Genomic DNA, 20,940 nt, shown 5'->3' on the forward strand with positions numbered 1-20,940 from the left:
CGTTTTTCCATGAACTTTTCTTGTCTCTGATTTTTGCCTATTTGGAAGTCCTGTTCCCAGTGGGCCTCTGAATATTCCAAGATGGGTTTTAAGCTAAGTGGGCATATTAGTTTCAGGCATTCGACCCACTTGAGAAAAGTCTTTAAGTTTAAAAATAGCCAACAATGTAAAAGGCAGAAAGATAGGATGTGGTCTCTCCAGCAATCATAGCACTCGGGGTGGCTCCTTTCTGCCCCCGGAGGGCAGTTTCTTGATTTTATTTCACTATGGAAACAATGCAAGAGGGAAACATGGTCCAGTTCGAGGTCACAGATACAATATACAAGGATGCGAATAAAAAGCACACTGTGAACTGTTGCTACTCAAGAAAGAAAGCGTGCTGGTTCAAAGAGTTCTTAAGGTCCCAACTACCACGATGATGAAAGGAAAAAAAGCAGGGACAGAAACATACAAAATCACCATTATTCACAGGCATTCTGATTGTATAAATAGAAAACAAGACTCAAGAGAAAGAGAGGAGCTGTTCAAAAGAATGGTCACTTGGCTAACTATGGAACACAAAATCAATTATTTTACTATTGATTTTTCCATCAATAACTTGTTAAATATGCACACAAACCGTGAAGGAACCTCATTTACAACAGTGAGATTCATTAAATATCTGGGGGCGGGGGGAGTAGACTTGTGAGGATCATAAAAATAAATGTGGGTCCAGACCAGACTCCTGAGCAAGAAGATGGAGTACTGAGAACACAGCAGTCCATCCCCAGGTGATTTGTAAGCCTAATACCACACCAATGAAAACCCCAGTGGAAGAATCATCAGAATTTAATGAGCTGATTTGAAATTTCATTTGGTTGGGAAAGGGAGACAAGAACAGTCTAGGCAGTTTTAAGAAGAATAGTGGTATGGAGCTTGCGGTCAATGTGAAAATATTCTACAAAGCAACAATAAATAAAACTCTGTGCTAATAGAACACAATTGACCAACAATTCAGTGGGGTGATATAGTAAGCCCAGATCAGACCAATATAAATAAACATGGTCACAATGTTTAAAAATAGAATAGTAGAGTGCTAAAAGACATTTTTTAAATAGTCACCTTCAGTAGATACAAAAATGCAAATTAAAACAATTAGATACCTCCTCTTCCTTTTATCCTACTACATTGGCAGTTTTAGTTCTAATAATAGTCTCCAGGGATTATACAATGCAGATGTCAGATGGATCTTGGCTGAGAGCAGACAATACCAGAAAGGTGTCTACCTGTGTTTTATTGACTATGCGAAGGCATTCGACTCTGTAGAGCATAACAAATTATGGATAACACTGTGAAGAATGGGAATTCCAGGACATTTCACTGTGTTCACGTGGAACTTGTACATAAACCAAGTGGCAGCCATTCAGACAGAACAAGGGAATGCTGCACGGTGTGCTCCAGGGTTATATCCTTTCACCACACTTAATCTGTAAGCTGAATAAATCATCAGAGACACAGGACTACAGAAAGGAGAATGTTCCATCAGCACTGTGGAAGACTCATTAACAACCTGCAGTATGCAAATGACACAACCTTGCTTGTTCAAAGTGAAGAGGACTTGAAGCACATGCTGATGACAATGACAGACTGCAGCTTTCAGGATGATGTGGTTTTTTTCCCTTTATGTAAAGAAAACAAAAATCCTGACACTGGACCATCAAGCAGCATCGTGATGAACAGAGAGAGGGAACAGATGCATTTTACATGGATCCGTCCTCAGGCTCGTGGAAGCAGCAGTGAGGAAACAAGTGACATATCGCAGTGGCAAATCTGCTGCAAAAGACCTCCTTGAAGTATTAAAAAGCAAAAGTGTCCCCATGAGGACTAAGTTGTGCCTGACCCAAGCCAGGTACTTTCCATCGAATCACAGACCTGGAACAATCTGGACCACGCATAAGGAAGAATAAAGAAGAACGGATGCATTTGAATGACGGTGCTGGGGAAGAATATTGAAAGTACCAAGGACTGCCCAAAAAACCAAACAAATCTTTCTCGGAAGAAGTTGCTCTTCAGAAGCAAGGATGGCAAGACTGGGCCTCTCACATTCTTTGGACTTATTGTAAGGAGGAAGCTGGCCCTGGAAAAGAGCACCGTGCTGGGTGACTTCTAGATCATCTTTAGGACTCTGCAATCACTCTATAATGCTCTTGGTGTTAAAGAAAAAAACATATTTGTCACAGAAAATTAGTTACCATCTTACTATTGAACGTGTATGTATGTTGCTTAGATAAATGTAATCACTGTAAACATCTATATGATCTGGGATTTCGATTTTATTTTGAAATGGGAACCTTTTTTTTTTTGGTTTACAAGTTCATTAAAAACTGAAAGGACAAAAAAAGAACACTATGCTTGGTGAAGTAGAGGGCCAGCAAAAAAGAGGATGACTCTCAACCAAATAGATTACACAGTGGTGGCAGCAGTGGTCTCAAGCAGAGTAGTGAGGACGGTGTAGGACAGGGCACTGTTTCATTCAGTTGTACACACAGGGTCTTTTATAGCCAGAAAAACAACTCAATCATACCTGACAACAATAGCGGTCGTGCCTGGTGTTGGCCATTACAGGGAATGAAAGGTCTGATTCATTGCTGGTAGGACTGAAAAGATGTGCACCCTCTCTGAGAACAATTTAGCAAGAAGTCTCAAGCAGCTTTTGTATGTTTTGCACAAGCAACTCTACTTTGAATAATGTAATCAAATCAAATGAGTAAAGACATGCTAAAAGATTAGATAACCCCAAACATTTTCAAACAACCTAATATCTAACAGTAGAGGGGCAGATTAAATAAATTATGATAACATGAGACATGAGATTTTCAGAACATTTAATAAAGAAATGTTAAAAAATAAGTGGGAGAAAAGTTATAGAACGGTGCTACAAGAGGATCCTGATTTTAAAATATAGATATTAATAATTACAATCACATTATATATCTCACAGAAAATATTAACAATGTGGTAGCCTTATGGGTGGGTTTCCTTTTCCATATATTAAAAAAAAATCAAATTCACCGTCATTGAGTTGATGCCTGCTCATAGCGACCCTGTAGGACAGGGTAGAACTGCCCCTGTGGGTTCTGAGACTGTACTCTTTACAGGAGGTGCAAAGAATTGCCTGGCCATTCTTCCATAAAGCAGCTGGTGGTTTCAACTACAGTTAGCAACCCAACTCGTAACCACTAGAAAATCCAAATTTCTTATAAGAATCAAGTGTTTCCAATTGATGTATGTATGGATTGTGATAAGAGTTGTATGAGCCCCTAATAAAACGATTTAAAAAAAAGAATCATGTATTTCTTGTGTAAATGGATGGAGCTAACGAATACTGCCTCTGTTAAACACCAATAGCCTCTGACTATACTGAAGAAAACAAAAAAACCTTATGACCACCAAGTTGATGCTGATTCATAGTGACCCTATAGTCTGGATAGAACTACCCTGGTGGGTTTCTAAGACTGTATCTCTTTACAGGAGTGAAGAGCCCTGTCTTTCTCCCTGTGCTGAAGGGGAAGGTGGTGAATATCAAATATGTGCTGAAGGCAGGATCCATATCTCATCTCTCAGTAAAACAGGACTGGGATGCTGTCCAGGTTTGACAACCTCACAGGCCCATTTCTATTTCTCCTGGCCCAGTTTGAGTGGCACCTGTTTCATGAAGACTTGTCAAACTATGACTCTGTGGAATTCCTGTGTCTTAAAAGCCACCAGAGGGCATTCCTCAAGCCCTGTTTGAACATGGTCATTGTGCTGAAACCTTGCCTCAAATAGAATGTACAACCCACATCACACTCCCTGTCCCCAAATGCTCAGCACAGGAAGCTGCACCTAGTACGTGCCTCATAAGAACATGAGATAAAGGAGATCCATTAAATTCCATGAGACTAGCCAACAAAACCTTGCAACCTAAACAAAATCAACTCCACTCTTATCAAGTGGTGGCTGGTTTCAGAGATGAAGGATTAAGATGTCCAGTTAATTACGAGTCTATACCATGCTAAGCACTTAGCATATATTATTTATAACCCTACCACAGCCACGTGGAAGATAAATAGAATCTCCATTGTTTCCTAAACAAAAGAACAGAAGCCGTGAGAGGATAAGTAAAGACTTCCTTAAGTTCTCACAGCCAGGAAGTGCTACAAGCAGGATTCATATCTGGGTCTACTTGACAGAGACTTTCAGCTCCACAGGCACTTCCTCACCCTGTCACATCCAATACATATCAACACTGAGAATATTACATCTCTTTTCACCAACAGAGACTAGGATGCTCTTTCTTTCTCATTACCATGCAGGTCTCTTGGACAAAATATGCTTCCACCACCTGAATTAAAATCCACCAAAGCAAACACCATGGAGGGCTTGCGGCCACAATATTTGATTTCAAGTAAAGCGTAAGGTTTGTTTCTGACCAGGGATTAAGTATATCATGGTGAGATAGTTCCTTGCTAAATTTACAGATCAGTCAGCTTCCTACTTTGGAGACAATCTGAGCAACTTAATCCATCAGGCAGTTAACTGTTGAAGTGAAGGGCCGGGTCTCAATTTCTACAAACCCAGGTCTACACATGGTAGACCTCCAATACCTGAGGTATCTGAAATATCTTGAAGAGAGAAAATAAATGAGACGACTCTAAGTCTCAAAATGATGATAGTGATTTTTCAGCCTGCAGCTCAACATCCTACCTCTCGGTCCTTGAGCTTCATGGCGAGCACCAGCTGATGCCTGTGGTTGGTGAGGGCCTCCCGGTAATTTCCTTTGGAGAAGAATGCAGAGCCCAGATTCCCATGAGCTCGGCATTCCCCTGTCTGGTCACCTGCATTGTTTAAAAAGAGAGAGACAGAGAAAACTTAAGTTACAGCATAGTTTTTAATACATAAGGGACATTTCAATTGAAAAGCCAGATTAAGATTTCCCTTTTTCGTTTTTTTTCATAGTTTTTATTGTGACTTGGGTGAAGGTTGGCAGAGCATCCAGAATTTGGATACATTCTGTTTCATCTCATTCATTGCTTCCCCCACAGAGTAAAGCCACTCAACCCCCTTCCTCCCTGTGCTTCCTGTTCCATTGCTTCTGTCCTTAGTCTTCTGAACTTTATCCTGCACACACACACACACACACACACACACAGTCTGCCCTTTTGATCTCAGGTGGCTGATGACTCTGAGGTGTGTAGACTTCCCTGGTGTCACTGTTCCCCTTGTAGAGCTCCTGTCTGACAGAAAATTAAGCCGTGAGGGTGAGTTCTGTACGAGACTTGCCAGTGACTAAGGGTTACAGACTCAGGGTGCCCACCAGTCTCTATCCTACCAGTAAGCCTGGTCATCTTATAGGATATTTTTCCACCCACAAGACCCTGTCCTAGAACTTAAATCTCTGGGAAAGAACTGTTACTGTCTTCATAACATGCCAATGCAAGCAGAGGGTTAGGTGCCCTGGAAACGAGAGCTTAAAGACCATGACACAAACCAGCTGCTGTCTGAGTCTCCTCACTGCTCTGCTAAATGACCCTGAATGCTGAACAACCATCAGCTTGTTGGTTCAGTCATTTGACTCCATGCCATTAGAGCGCTTTGCCTCTTTACAAGGATACCAATGGTGGAGTCACTGCATCCGCTTGCTGCAATCCTACCTGGCCCACGAATAATCAGTCATCAATTTTTCCACCAAGGAAACTGAGGCATGCAGAGCTAAAGTCACTTGCCCGAGATCACAGAGCCAGTAAATGGCCAAGTGAGGATGCTAAACCCAGCAGCCTGGCTCCATAGTTCAATCTCTTAACCACTGCACCAGGCTGCCCCCTCCAAAAAAATGATGGCGCGTATCCTGCGACAAAACAACGAAGACTAAGATGAGAGATGCACCTGCCTGCCAATGCTAATGCTGGGGATTAAGTCAGCGAGTCCAAACCTCTGAGGAGGCCCTGGTGCATTAATTTACCTTACTTACTTACTTAATTAATTAACTCTGCCTTGCACGAGGTCTCGGTACCTGTGACATGGCTGCCCCCAAAGACCTGGGTACTGTGAAACAAGAGCCTGCTCTAGATCCCATTGCAGGTGTCAGCCCCATTGGCGCCCTTCCGGCCCTCCAGTCAAGCATCCACCCACCTAAGGTCTTGGCGACATCCAAGTCCTGCTGCATGTAGCCTGTGCTCTTCTCCGTGTTCCCGAGCGACCAGTGAGCACTGCTCAGGGCAGAGAAGACGGAGCCTCTCAGCTTGAGGCTGCAGGTGCCGATCTTCAGAGCAGCTTCTAAGACCACCACGGAGGCCCCATGGTGGCCAGACGTCAGGAGCTCCTGCCCGACCACAGACACAACCACGAAGGGACTCTTGTCCAGTTTCATTTTCTGAAGCTGCTGGTAAGTGGGCTCCAGGGACTCTGAGGAAAAACAGGAGCAAAGTGGGAGATTGGAGGATGACACTCAAAGCAGCATTGCTGTGCGGACTCTAGAAACAAAGGGCCACTGTACTCTTAAAAGTTATTTTTGGAAAGAAATCTGTCTTTTTTATTTTGCCTCATGATGCGTCAAATGCAGAAAACATGTAATGAATTTATATATTTTTAAATGTCTATCATACTTTTTATGGCCTGTTTTGACTACAACCCCCCTGGGCCTTTAATCCAGTACCCCCCTAGCTGTCTACTTAGCCCCGAATGCTCCTCATCCCCGACCCCCTATCCCAGAATTCCCTTTTCCTCATTTCCCGCATTCATGGGGCCACACTCATCTTTACTTCTGTTCTTCCTTGGGTCAGAATGGGCCGCTGTCCCTAAATGACTCCCTCTCCTCCTCAGTCCTATTGGCTTCTCAAAATCTTATAAACACCTCCCTCAAAGCCCACCTCTCCCGCATAGTGTGTCCCAGGTCCTGCAGTCCCAACACTCTCTGTATTGAAACGCCTACTGCGTTCATACTGTGAGCACGCCGTAGTCTGGCCCTCAACAATGTCAGAATTGCTTCACTGTGGGGCATTTTCCTTTTACCCCTCCCCTGTGAAAGCTGAACAGCACAGTAGGGCTGGCTTTAATCTTATCATAACGCCATGGCAACTGGCACAATGTAGGGCCTCTGTAAAAATCTCCACGGTCAGCAAGGTGGAAGCCCCTGACACACCTGCCACTCAGTTAGTATTGGTTCAACCTGAATCTGAATGGCTGGTGGAGAAAGCCTAGAAGATGCAGCAAAAGTAGCTCCTCTGATAAAGTATTTGTGGTAGTTACATAGTTTTATGTCAACTTGCTAAATAAATGTAGGGGTGGAACCTAGCCTGTCAATCAGGTCACAGCCTGAAGATGCCACCTTGTGGGAGTGGCCTTCCCATGAGGATTCTTGGAACCACCCCCTCTCTGCCTTTTTCCTGTTGACAAGCCATGCGAAGACTTGGGGAGACCTGTGAAGGCCCACTTCTCTGCTTCACCTTCCTGTTGAATAGCCACACTTGGAGAGCTAGAGGAGCCACGTGGAGCCCTGCGCCAGTGCTGATGCTCCCACCGCCATGGGGTCCACAAGTCTTCTTTGTACCTAGCGACCTGTGATCCTCCTGCATTCTGCATCACTGCATGTGACTGCCTGAGTCTGAAGAAGGATTTGAGGACTAGCATTGGGCTTATGGGCTAATTTATTCGGCCTTATGGACTTGATCTGGACTGGGCTGGGATGCTTTCTTTTTTAAAAAATTATTTTATTGGGGCTCATACAACTCTTATCACAATGTACACACCCACTCCATTGTGTCAAGCACATTTGTACATTTGTTGCCATCATCATTCTCAAAACATTTGCTTTCTGCTTGAGCCCTTGGTATCAGCTCCTCATTTTTCCCCTTTCCTCCCTTTCCCTCCCTCCCTCACGGTTCGGTTGTTTTCTCCTCCTGATTGTTTATCTGTCTATCTTATCTAGATAGACATGCAGACATAATAATATGCACACCAAAACAAAACAACAGAAAAACAATGACAAAAAAAGAAAAGAAAAGCCTGTAACTAGTTCAAGGTCTGTTTGTTGACCTTTAGGAGTGTTTTCTGATGACTCTGATGGGGTGCCACGCCCTAGCCCCCAAATCTATTTTTGGTGTTCCCTGGGGACTCCATTGCTCTGCCCCCTTGCTGCTCTATTGCACACCCTTAGTGTTTTGTCACACTGCCATGGGGTCAGATGGAGCACAATTCCCACACTGTGTCTCCAGTGCTGTCCCCTGTAGTGCTATGGGTCCATGAGGGATGTCATGTCTCGGGGTGGGGCCGGCCATATGGTCCTCTCTGTGCTTTGGCTGCTCTGAGTGGGAATATCGTCCTAGGGGTTGGTGGGCCAGGATGTGCTCCACTCTTTCTTCCTCCCCCTTCATTTGCTCCCGTGCGCTCTGATCTGTCATGTCCTTCTCCCTGAGCTGTAGCTTTAGTGCTGTCCTCTGAAGTGAATTCTTCTGTGGGGAGAGGGGGCGGTCCACATAGTTGGGATTGGGGTCGGCCCTTCAGAGGGATGCTTTCTTAATATACTATTACACTTTGATAGAAAGCTCTTTCTGATACATATATGAGTGTCTCTGGATTTGTTTCTCTAGTCAACCCGGCCTAACACAGTGCCCATCAGCTGTCATCCATAACCAGCAGCCCAGGGCCCAACACTACTTCAGTGACCGCTGTGCCCAGGGCAAAAATGATTACCAGTTCTTGCTGTGGTCATGAAAGAGACTGCGGAAAAAACCACCTAATTTTATGAAGAGCGGCTGAGAAGGAGGAAAAATGAACGCTGACCCATGTTATTTCATGGTCAGGGAGTCACCTGGGGAGTCTTTACATTTGAAACTGGGTGTCAATGTGGCTGGTCTACAAATCATGCATAATTTTTTCTTGGTAGTTTGGTTTGATTTGTTTTTTGTTGGTGTGTGTGTGTTCTGAGGCATTATGGATGACAGACATACAGTGAAAAGACCCTTAATATTACTGCATTATTTGCTGTTCTGAAAAACAATTTCACCTTAGTTGCACCACTCTACAGTTAAAACTATTTTTTAAAAAGTTGTTTTTTTCTACACTGGGGTCTCCTGGCCAACAGCACTGCATTAAAATGTAATTTTTACAATTGATGACTTCAAGTCTCGGTTCTCTCGCCTGAGTCAACATCACCACAGAAACCTATCAACCAAACAGACATATTTTTTCCCTCAATCAGATCACTAAACACAGAACAAAGACCATCTTTACACCTGCCAAGGCTCTGCACAGTGTAGTTCCCATGAATCCGAGCTGGTCAGTGTGGTTACAAGCAGGCACAAGAGTCCAGGGTTGCCTGCATGAGGAATACCCACTCAACAATGAAATCCCCTGCATGGAGTTGCTGCGGTACCCACAGATGGAGTGGGCAGCAGAGGAGGATCGGGCCAGTATCCTGCTGGTCCCTTTGCAGAAATGGAAATAATAGCCTTGCAGAGTAGAAAACATCTTCAAAATCCTTGAATATCCTCATTTTAGACATGAAGACTGAATGTTTCAGTGATTTGCCCAAAGCCAGAGAGTTTGGAACAGAGCCCAGACAAGAACCTACTACAAGGGTACAATAGCACACATACCAGGAGACACAGCAATCAGGTGCCAGCAACCAACACCAATTGGGGCAGGTGTTCTTCAGAATGGAAATGCACCAAGCAGCCACTGGAGAGGCTGGGACACAGGCTCTCCAGACCCACCATCACAACCATGCTGCACAGGCTGCCAGTGGCAGGAAGTCTAGCACTGAGACTAAACAATGCCTCACTACCACTGAATGCCACCCTTAGAAAAGAGATGGCACAGTGGCTGCTGCCCCCAGAATAGACCCTTGCCATCTCTTAGCTCCTGGTTCAGAGGCAGGGCCCAACTGCAGAGGAGGGTGGAGCAGGAAGAGCTGATGTCTGCAGCTTTATGGTGGAAGGCAGAGGGCAGAAGTGTGAGATGGGGACTCTCAAAAACAGAGTGTTTGGAGACTGTCATCTCCATTGACCAGCAGAGAGACTAAATGTATCACTTCTTGGGCCTTTTGGCTAAGAAGAAGTGGAGCAAGACTAAGCTTCTGCTGTGACTTTACCAAACCCACTGCCATTGAATTGATACCACCTCAAAACCATCTCACGTACTTTGGACAAACAAATCTGCTTTGGAAGAAGTAAGGATGGCGAGACTTGGTCTTACATACTTTGGACATGTTGTCAGGAGAGACCAGTGCCTAGAAAAGGACATCAGGTTTGGTAAAGAGGAGATGCAGTAAAAAGAGGAAGGCCGCCAACAAGGTGGATTGACACAGTGGCTGTGACAATAGGCTGAAAACAAGAACAATTGTGAGGATGACACAGGACTGGGCTGTGTTTCTTTCTGTTGTGTATAGGGTTGCGATGAGTCGGAACCAACTTGACGGCACCTAACAACAACAGCGACATAGCAATTCCGTAACCTTGTGGTTAGCAGCCCAAGACCTAGCCCACAGAGCCACCAGGGCTCCTTAAGTTAGAGAAAGTACCATCTACTTGAGCCTCTAAAACTACACCCAATAAGGGAAAGACGAGAGAATACTGCTTCTGGTTAGAGGGCTAAAGGAAATAAGCAGAAGATTCCCCAAAGAGAAAGGTATCACCAACTGTACAATTTTTCACTGGATGAAATGAAATTGAAAGGGAGGCAAAAGATTTCCATTGCCCATACAGGTGGCTCTTGAACAACAGAGGGGCTAGCAGGGGCCAACCTCCCACACAGCAGACAATTCCAGTGTAATCGACAGTTGGTCCCAAACAATGAGGGCTTTCAACAGAGATTCATTAAAAGAATTATGAAGATACAGCCAGGGGAGAGTGGCGGGTCTGCCCAGACTACACGCGAGCAAACTGAGAGAGAGAAAGAGAGAGAGAGAGAGAACTGCATCCTGGCCACCTAGTGGTTATGTATTGAGCTGTAAATTTCAAGGTGAATGGTTCAAAACCATCATGGAGGCGAAAGACGAAGTTTTCTATTCCCATAAACAGTATCAGAAACCCACAAGGTCCTACCTTGTCCTATCGGGTCACTGTGAGTTGGAGTGACTCAATGGCAGTGAGTTTGGTTTAGTATGTACATATAGACATAATACACACACACAAACACATGGGCAGTTCCTGGGTTACAGATTTATGAGTGGCCCTAAAATAAGAACCAACACCCACCCCACCCCACCTGTTATATTACAAATTCGCGATTATTATTATTTTGCTAAAATGTATTTGGGTATCTAGAAGTATGTTTAATGTTGTTTGTTTGGTTGGTTTAATGTATAGAAAAGTCTACTCCAGATCAAGACAAAGATCAGAACAACTGGCTGACATCAGAGATGACCAACCTAGCTACTCAAATTAGGTATAAATTCCACTTAAAAGACAGACTTGGGAACAAAACTTCTTAGTAATCCAGGGCGGCTTGTATGAGCACGTGTATTCATACAGAAGGAAGCCCTGGTTGTAGCCAACTGTTCACATGCTTGGCTGTTAACCAGCAAGTCAGAGAGGGAAAGGCCGAGCACGCTACTTCTGAAAAATCAGCCACTGAAAACACTGGCGCGGAGTCAGACATGGACACACACAGGGGTCTATATGGAATTATACCTCAGTTGTCCACAATCACTGGTCAGAAGTATTGGCTGGTAGTTATATATCCTATGATGAATAAAGCTAAATATACAGCTCAAAACACACACACACACAATAAAAACCAAACTCACTGTTAGCGAGTCGATTCCAACTCATAGCAATCCTATAGGACAGGGTACAACTGCCCCTGTGTATTTCCAAGACTGGAACTAAGAGTAGAAAGGCCTCGTCTTTTCCTGTGTAGCAACTATTGGTTTTGAACTGCTGACCTTGCAGTTAGTAGCCCAACTTGTAACCATTGCGCCACCAGGTGTGTGTGTGTGTGTGTGTTGTTTGTGTGTGTGTGTATTCTAAATATCTACTAGTTAGATTGAGTGAACTCTTATATTTCTTGTAATTCTTTTAGTCTAGGATTCTGATTCCCAATCTATGGTAAAATTACTGTAGAGGACCGAATTTTGTGACTTTATCAAGCTAGCTGTAACAGAGTTTTGGGCAGTTTAGTTTTCTTTCTTGAATGTATGTGTAACATGAAATAGCCGATATCAGACCAGCTCCCTAGGACCATAGGGCCCTTTGTAGAGCTGACGAGCACCGGTTACAGGCTCTCAAATGTAAAGCCTTTGAGAACATAAAGACGAACGAAATCAATTTCCTGGAATGCAGTAACAGGTAGGTTTATATGGGGCTATTCCATAAATAATGCTAACGCGCTCAGCCAAGAGGCTATGTTTCACCAAGGCTGAGATGGGCAGGGGCCTACGTTAGCGTCTCTGAACTTGATGGTGCCTCAAAAGGCCCCTGGGTCTGTTGTGTATATTTGGGTGGATGTATAAAAAAAGGGTACGTGTAAAAGAGGATCATAAACCAAAACCCAAACTCACTGCCATCAAGTCAATGCCGACTCATAGCGACCCTATAAGACATGTTAACTGCCCTTATGAGTTTCTCAGACTGAGACTCTACATGGAAGTAGAAAGCCTCATTTTTTCTAGGCTGGTGGTTTTGAACTGCTGACCTTATAGATGGCAGCACAGCACATAACCACTATACCACCAGACCCCTAAAAGAGGATCATGTCTTCATTGAATCCTCAGCATTTCTTCCTTATTAGCATTGTATGTTTCTTAATTATTTTCCATCCAGGGTTCTTAGAATCGCTCAAAGATACAAGGGGAGCCAAAGGGTTAGCAGCGTTCTACCAGGGTCAGGTTGGGAAGACAGCACAAATGACATTGGAATCTAGATTGGAGACATGAGGAAACACAGGCAAGTGGCTTTAGTTGGGAGTAGCTGGAGATGAGAACGAGAGCAAGGTCTCATTGACTAAAGGAGGTTGGCCTTTAGGCAGAGGGCGGGGCAGTATTCAGAATTCTGACTAAGCAAATGGCAGAGCAGACTTACATTTGGGCAGGTATATTCTGGAAGGAGAGCAAAGCAAAGCCTTTGAACGAGAGACACCAGGAAGAGCAGGTGGAGAGGAAACCTGAAGAAGTCTTCGACTGGGCGGTGTCCAAAGAGATGGACAGCAGGGGACACTTTTCAGGGATGCTCAGTATATAAAATGAACAGTTTGAGAAATAAAATGAATAAAGGCATTCAATAGAAGCAATGCCTTAGCACTAAGACACGATGCCTGACTGATGGTCTCCTCTGAATCACCTGCAAGGCAACTCCTGTTCCTACTGGCATAATTCTGCATTCTAGGGCTTTCAGGTCCAGTTATCCTGTGACTGCTCCCTGGCACACGTGACCAAAGAGGCCACGCTTTCCTAAAAACCTGATGATGTCAGTGCCAGTAGTCCTGTGATGCTTCACTAGATAGAAAAGAGTCCTGAAATGTAGATCCAGAAGCCCAGGAGAAACCATCCTGGAAGAGATCTCTAAGACAGAGGAGAGCAACTGTGACACATGCGGTGTACTGACAAGGTGGGACGGGGGCCAGGAGGGTCTCCCGATAGAAAAGAAACTCTCTGGCATTGAGTCAACTCTAACTTGCACTGGCCCTCTCCAACAGGAGCGCTGCTCCAGGGCCTTCTGAGGCACCGCAGCTTTACACAGCAGACGCTCATCTTCCTCTTGCAGAGTGGCTAGGGCGTTCAGAATCACTCCCTTGGTGACAGCAGCCCACTGGTGAACCCACTCTGCCACCAGGGGAACTTGAGGGGAATGTTAGCTCCCAAAATATAAAATTGAGAGATGAGGCTAGTACTGTTTAGTTTTCATTTTAACTTATCAGGTCAGCGCTGGACTGCTGACCACGAGGTCGGCTGTTCAAAGCCACTGACTGCGGGAGATGATGAGGTTGTCTGCTCCAGTAAAGAGTTACAGTCTCAGAAACTCGATGGAGGGTTGGGAGGAGTTTGACTGGCCTCCATGGCAGCGGGCATTAGGCCACTTCCCACATTACCAGCACCTTTCAGGTGAGAATGCCCCAACTCTTGGGAGAAACAGCTCTTTTACCTTAGGGGCAGAAATACATGAGGACATAGAAGTCAGCCAGTGTGAAGGGAGAACCTGGGTACAAGAAGGACCCCTACGCAGCAGATGGGCAGGCAGAAGCACTGGGCTCAGAAGCTTCCGAAGAGACAAAGGGGAATAGGAAGTCTTTCAAAATTCCCAGCTCTGAGAGAAAAACATGCCAACACTCAGACAAAGTGGGAAAGCCTTCTGCAGCAAGGGCTCCTCAGGAGGGTCTGCTTCTGTGCAGCCTCCACAGCCCTCTCAGGCCTGAGCCACCCTAAAGGCTGGTGTGCAGCCAGGGGGTCTCCAGCAGCGAGAGGCGACATGGGACCATTCCCTGAGGTAGAGAGGGACAGTGGGAGAGCCTCGAGCAACGCTGGATATGGGGTCCCACTTCTGACACAAAAGCCTGTTTTCACCACGAAGCTGCAGATAAAATTGGCCCCCTGTGAAAAGTGACTGCCACACACAGAGTCGGAGGGAGAGCGTTCATGGAAGGCGGACCTTCGGGAAACAAAAGGTGAATCAACTGGAGGCTGGAGAGAGAGCTGACCCTTTCATCAGCCCTTTCTCACCAGCAGGTCTGAAAAGCAGCCGCCCCTGCTCCTGTAAAACGGGGAGAAGCCCCACGGCAGGTGTCCCTGCTTGGGGGGGGGGAGCCCCATGGCAGGTGTCCCTGCTGGGGGGGGGAAGGGGGAGGAGTCCCACAGCAGGTGAGAGTCCATCAGCTCACTGAATTAACAGCAGGAGAGGGAACACGCACATGAAGACCATAAGCAAAGGGCCATCGGGGATCTGCAGGGGAATAAACACAGGTAAACTCAATCTGGGCTCACAGCTGGGTCACAAAGGCTACTGTTAACAGTTGCCGTGTTCTCCAGCATCCAAATCTGTTGAAACATTTATAATATACAATGAACCAGAATGGCTACGGGACAATCTGAAAAAGAGAAATGGAAAGGAATAAAAGGACTCATTTATTAAGTCACGAAAGAGAGCCCATTGTTTTAGACTTAGGATGGTTGTTACATGCTCATTAATGATTTAAGGGCAATCCGCTCTGCAGAGGGAGGTAAGTATAGGCAGAGGAGAAGACAGATGAGCTGGGAGCTGCTCTAAGAGCATAACAAGTGAAAAAGCCAAACAGGATTCATTTTCTGCTACAGATACCGAAACCACCACCATTTTTAAAAAACAATGTGCCTGCCAGAACACAGGTGGGTCATGTCTTAAAAGACAAAAAAAAAACGTCAAAACCTCACACTCTCCAAAAAGATCAAATCACAGGGCCACTGTGCGCAGAGAGAAGCCCTTCTCTGATGCAGTATTACACGTCACAAGCGATCAACACAGCAGATCTGGCCCACGCACACAGTGTCCCCTGCTGCACAGCAATACAGCAAAGGCAGAGGCTTAGAAAGCTGCAAGGGCTCTGAGACGACAGTGGGTAAAATATGGGCTGTAAGTGATGATGATGGGTTCTGTGAACTAGAGCCATAAGACAGGAAGTGGGGCAGGGGAGGGGATCTGTGCAATGTGGGGTGATGCCCAGACCACTGCGCAAAGCAACAGCCTCCAGAAACTGTGGATGACAGAAGCCCCCCTGGAATAGACCTGCCTGCTGCACAAACACAAGATAAATTAAATTGCCTTCAGGGCAGAGAAGAAAATATTGGAGAGCTGCAGGTACCTGCAAGCAGCTTTCTCCAGGGTCGGCCTTGGATCACTCACTGGAAGAGGGAACAGAAAGCAGCACAGTAACCCTTTGAGAAGGTGAGGGTGTGTGCACATGCGAGAGTGTGTGCATGTGTGTGTGTGTGTGTGTGCGTGCATGCGTGTGGGGGGGGGTGCGGAAGGGGGATGTCTCACGTCCATCTAAACAAATGGCTTCAGAGCCCAAATGGTAAGTATGATTCTGCTAATCTCAACACATTCACTCCAACGTCCTGCAGTGGCAGAGGACCCCCAAAAACCCAGAGGTGCTATCTTCATAAATGAATTTTTAAAAAATGTTCGGTGGAAATAACCTGGCAGAGGAGGCTGTAAGGGAATGAGAAAAATGCTAGAAAAGTGGAAAGGAGCAACTGCCTGATTGTGTCTGTGGTCCATGCCTGCCCAAGCCCTGGAGTACCAAGGCACATCTGCGCCAAGTCAGGGTTTATTAACAGCAGGCTACCCGGTGGGAGAAGCCATTAGCTTCCCCCGCAGAGACTCGGTTTGTGCAGGATCAGAAAATCGCAGCAAAGAGGTTTCCTCGCCATTTTCTTTGTCGAAAACAGACAACCCCCAACTTTCAGATCTTGTTTTTGAGAGCTATCAATTGTCTAGAGATCATATGAGTACCCTTGGGGCCATCAAGCATTTACTGAGCATCTATTTTGGGCCAAGTGCCGTATACGCCACATGAAAGCCAGCCAACTCGGCAAGCACTTTCAAAACTAGATGCAATGTCTGATGATACATCCAGCAACAATTTTAGTTCAGTGTATGAAATATTCAAAACCCTTGGCATTTTGGAGAGAAAAAGAGAATTCTGCTTGACGTAACATAGTTAATGTAGGGCACTATGAAACATCTATTTGCTTCAAATCTGCCTCAGTCTCTCTCCACAAAGATGGTAACTGGTGTAAACTTTGCACCCAGTTTTCTCAAGAGCGCACTCCTCAAAGCCAGTGAAGTCAACCTGTTTGAGGCTCCAGACAGCCGTTAACCTCCACAGGCTGGTTTCTAGGAGACCAGATGACATGAGGTGGAAGTAAAACAGGGAGACCAGATGTCAAAGAGCAGCTGACAGTCTGTTTCTCTCATCTTTGATCCCACAGAATCTTTCAATGTGCCGCTAAGAGAAGTTGGACCCAACCTGTAGTGGGAGCCACACCTTTTTATGCAAATATGTATGTCTTCTCTGAAGGTCCCTAACCACAAACGATGTATGCTCAATTCCTAATCTGTAGATGGGCAGTCCCCACCCACCCAGTAGAACTACAAAAGCAAGCCCTGGTGATCTGCTTCCTTAAAGATGACAGCCAAGGAATCCCTATGGAGCAGTCCCACGCTGTGACAAAGAGGGTTGGCACCAGTCAGAATCAATAGGTTTTGAGGTGTTGTTCTGTTTTCCTTCAAACGTCTTCTCTTTCTTGATCATTACTAGATGGCATATAGGTCTTCCTGGGCAAATTACTTTACTATTAGGGGTGCTGATTTAGAATTTTAGAATTAAGAGAAATATGGATTATTTAAATAGGATGACCCAAGACTGGGCAGCTCTTTGTTCTGTTGTGCAGATGGTTACTATGAGCTGGAACCAACTTGATGGCACCTAACACCAATAATAGCAATCCAAAGAGGTCAAGTCACTGGCTAAGAAACACTCAAGAATATAATCTAGGTCCACTTGCTTTCAATGGCCTTTCCACCATCCCATCGGCCTCACGGACTTCAGCTGTCAGCAGTGACCCTGGATCTTCCTGTGTGGGACTATCAAACTAGATCACCATATTTACCTCTCATGGGAGACTTCATGGCAGCTTCTACCATCCCCACCAGAAGCTGGAGACTTTTGGGGTCCTGAGCCAGTCCAGATGCAAAGGCAGCCAGGGCATCGGCATGGCGCCCAAGGTACTGGAGGGCAACGCCCTGTCGGAAGTATGCCTGAAAATAAGAAAAAATAACATCGGTTTTACTCCAACAAGGTTGGTCATTCTTTATTAGCCCAACAGGTCAGGAGAACTGAGGTTGAAGATGAGCTTGGGTGAAAACCCTGTGTATTAGTCTGGGTACTTTGGAGAAACAAATCCACAGCAACTCACGTATAAGAGAGAGTTTTATGCAAAGAAAATGTGCATCACGAAAACATCCCAACCCAATGCTGCCCAAGCCCACAAGTCCAACATTAACCCATACCCAACACCAGTCCACAAAGTCCTTCACCTCACAAAACAGAGGCAATAATGCTGACTGCGGGAGGAAAGCTGAGTCAGTGAACGTGTAAGCATCTCAGCACTGGCAGGGGTCTCCACATGGCTGCTCCAGCACCCAGGGCTGCATCGGGATAGATCCATGCGGCTTCTCCTTGGGGATGTCTTGTAGGAAATCCATCTTGCAAGCTGAAGCAGGGAACTGCTAAGGCAGCTGCACCCTGGTGCGCCCATCACAAAGCCAGAGATCCGAGAACTAGAAAGGCGAGGCTTCACCACCCATTTATCCCTCCGCCTTTCAACTAGCACCACATGTGATTATTGGCCAGGCTGGCACAATTAACTAACTCACCCTGGTAGAGAAATAATTGGTGGTCAAATGTGAATTATTTAACATTATAAAACACAAGAATACTTCTACTGAGTAACTTATACTTACACCTGCCACTTATTAATATTATTGCATTTTTAATATTTAGTCATTTATTGCTATATCATTTTTTCAATGATCTTAAAAAGATGCTTTATCCCACCTATACTAGCATAAGCTCACAAGGTCAGGGGTTTGAGGATTTCTTATATCTCCCCAAAGCATCTGCTACAGTGCAAGATATATGAGACATACTCAATTTTATATTTTCTATGATGTGGATTAAGTTGTTTCCCCCACGAAATATATGTCAACTTGGCTAAGCCATGATTCTCAGTAGTATGTAATTTCCCGGCCATTTTGTGATCTGACGTAATCATCCTATAACATCCTGAATTCTAACCATCAATAATGATACAGAATTAGGTAATTATGTTAATGATGCAAGATTCAATCTAAAGGATTGTTGTGTCTTCAATGGGTCTGCTTTGAGATATAAAAGAAATTAAACAGGTAAGAAGAGGTCTGAGGGACCTACTAACACCATGAAAGAAGACTGGAGAGCATCCTTCAGACCCAAGGTCCCTGTGCTGTGAACCTCCTAGACCCAGGCGAAGACTATTGCCAGGACATATGGAAATCTGCAAGGGACAGTGGACCAATGGATAATGACAGGAGACAAGGACCTAACCACCCAGAGCTGACAGAGACAAAAAACCTTTCCCTACAGCTGGTGTCCTGAATCAGACCTCTAATCTCCTAAATTATGAAAAGAAATTTCTTTGTTAAAGCCATTTGTGGTGTTTCTATTGTAACAGCACTAGATAACCAAAATGGTCTTGACATAACTAAAGGGGGGGGGATCTATCTGTGATTATTAAGGTAATCCTAATAATGAACAACAGGACATTTAAATTTGTTCCAGACATAGTATTTAAGAGTAGGTGTCTAAATACATGTGTTTAATATAAAAACAAAATGTGATTATTGTCCTATTTGTTCATCAACTGAATTCATTTAAAAATAATCCTATCATCTGTGACAATAGTAAAAACACCCTTCCTTCGTCTGGCTAATTCGCAGAAAAACCAGAGAACTAATCAAATACTTCTATTTCACAATAGCTTTAAGAAAGTACTGTTTGTTTTCAAGCACACAGAGTAAAACCAAGTAAATGGACCAAGTGCTATTAGACTGTTATCTCCAAAGGACTGTCTGCCTGACCCAATAACAAATAAAACTCTTTCATGGCTAGATGACAACACCTGTTTCTAAAATATCTACCCTCCTATCTAACTTAAATGCTCTCACAATGCTGTTTATAACACAAATTTGTCCTCTTTAGTCCAATATACTTTGAAAGGATCACAACTGTATTCATGGAATCTCAGTGAACTCTTAAAACTACCCTAAATAAAGTCAGCATCTAGATTTGCGTTACACCTGCATGCACACACCGAGAGAGCACCTTTCACATTGCAAAACAGGATTATTTCTCTTAACTTCCTTCCTTTTTATAACCACCCTGTGGGGTCATTTAAGATAGCAGATACTACCCCGTGTTTCTATTAAGAACCAATCCATAAATAGAATGACTACTCTGATTATTATGGGCAACTCAGGCTTTGATTAGTTTAAGCGACCAGCATAGTAAACGTAGACCTCAAGACGACCAAAGCTTGCAATCGCACCTTCATCACTAATTCATAAGGCACTTACTTTCACTGCACTCAGCCACTCTTTTAATCTTTAATGTGTTTACAGGTATTTTTTTCCCTGCCCTTTTCATTTCCTGTTTTAGATGGTGCCTCTAAGCCAAGAGGCAGTAAATGGTGCACTTCAACTAAAAGTCACCGTAGCTTACATAATTCTAGAAATGCTAAAGCTGAACTCTCCACCCCCCTAAGTATCTATTTATATAGTTATGTATGTAGATATATCAAATACTTGTGAATGATCATATATGGGAAAGAGAAAAGAAATGGATGTCGTGATAGCAATTGAGTGATAAGAAGCACAAGAATCTTAAATTAGCCTCAATGAATTTTGGTAATTTCTTGCCTATTTAAAGTAAAATTGTACCATTCACCAGCACAGGACTGTCTACCCAATAAGGCTAAGGTAAAATATGATTTATCATTCATTTAGCATTGGAAGAAAGGGGGGGAGGGGGAGGAGGGAGGGGAAAGGGGAAGAACCAGTAGAAGAGAAATGGGACAAGCTGTGTCCAATTCAGGCTATGGAATCATCTCACTGGCACTTAGCAACATTTGATACACTGTAGTTAAAGATGGTATGCCTAGGTCATCAAGTGTTCCAGAAGAGCTGATGCATCTAAATTATGGTGTTGGAGAAGAATACTGAAGGTACCACGGACTACCGAGAAGAATAAACAATCTGTCACGGCAAAAGTACAGCCAGAATGCTCCTTAAAATGGAAAATTTTAGGCATCAAAGAACAAAAAAGTCACATCACTGTGTGCTCACCTCCCTGATAACAATTGCTGAAGACAAATGGGTGCATAAGCAAATGTGGTGAAGAAAGCTGATGGTGCCC

At 44.5% G+C, this 20,940-nt stretch overlaps 1 protein-coding gene across 1 annotated transcript in view; it reads right to left on the reverse strand.

The window, feature by feature from the left end:
* The window catches only part of TTC28 (tetratricopeptide repeat domain 28), a 669,495-nt gene that overhangs the window by 297,039 nt on the left and 351,516 nt on the right, over positions 1-20,940 (reverse strand). The window contains exons 3-5 of the mRNA XM_013007879.2: positions 17,600-17,747; positions 6,151-6,423; positions 4,726-4,856 (exon numbers count right to left, since the gene is read on the reverse strand). Coding sequence (XP_012863333.1) covers positions 4,726-4,856; positions 6,151-6,423; positions 17,600-17,747 — 552 coding nt within the window. The remainder of the gene's footprint in view (positions 1-4,725; positions 4,857-6,150; positions 6,424-17,599; positions 17,748-20,940) is intronic.

This window comes from Echinops telfairi, unplaced genomic scaffold, assembly GCF_000313985.2.
Source record: "Echinops telfairi isolate 266 unplaced genomic scaffold, ASM31398v2 ScPeMD7_29;HRSCAF=101, whole genome shotgun sequence".
NCBI classification, from domain to species: domain Eukaryota; kingdom Metazoa; phylum Chordata; class Mammalia; order Afrosoricida; family Tenrecidae; genus Echinops; species Echinops telfairi.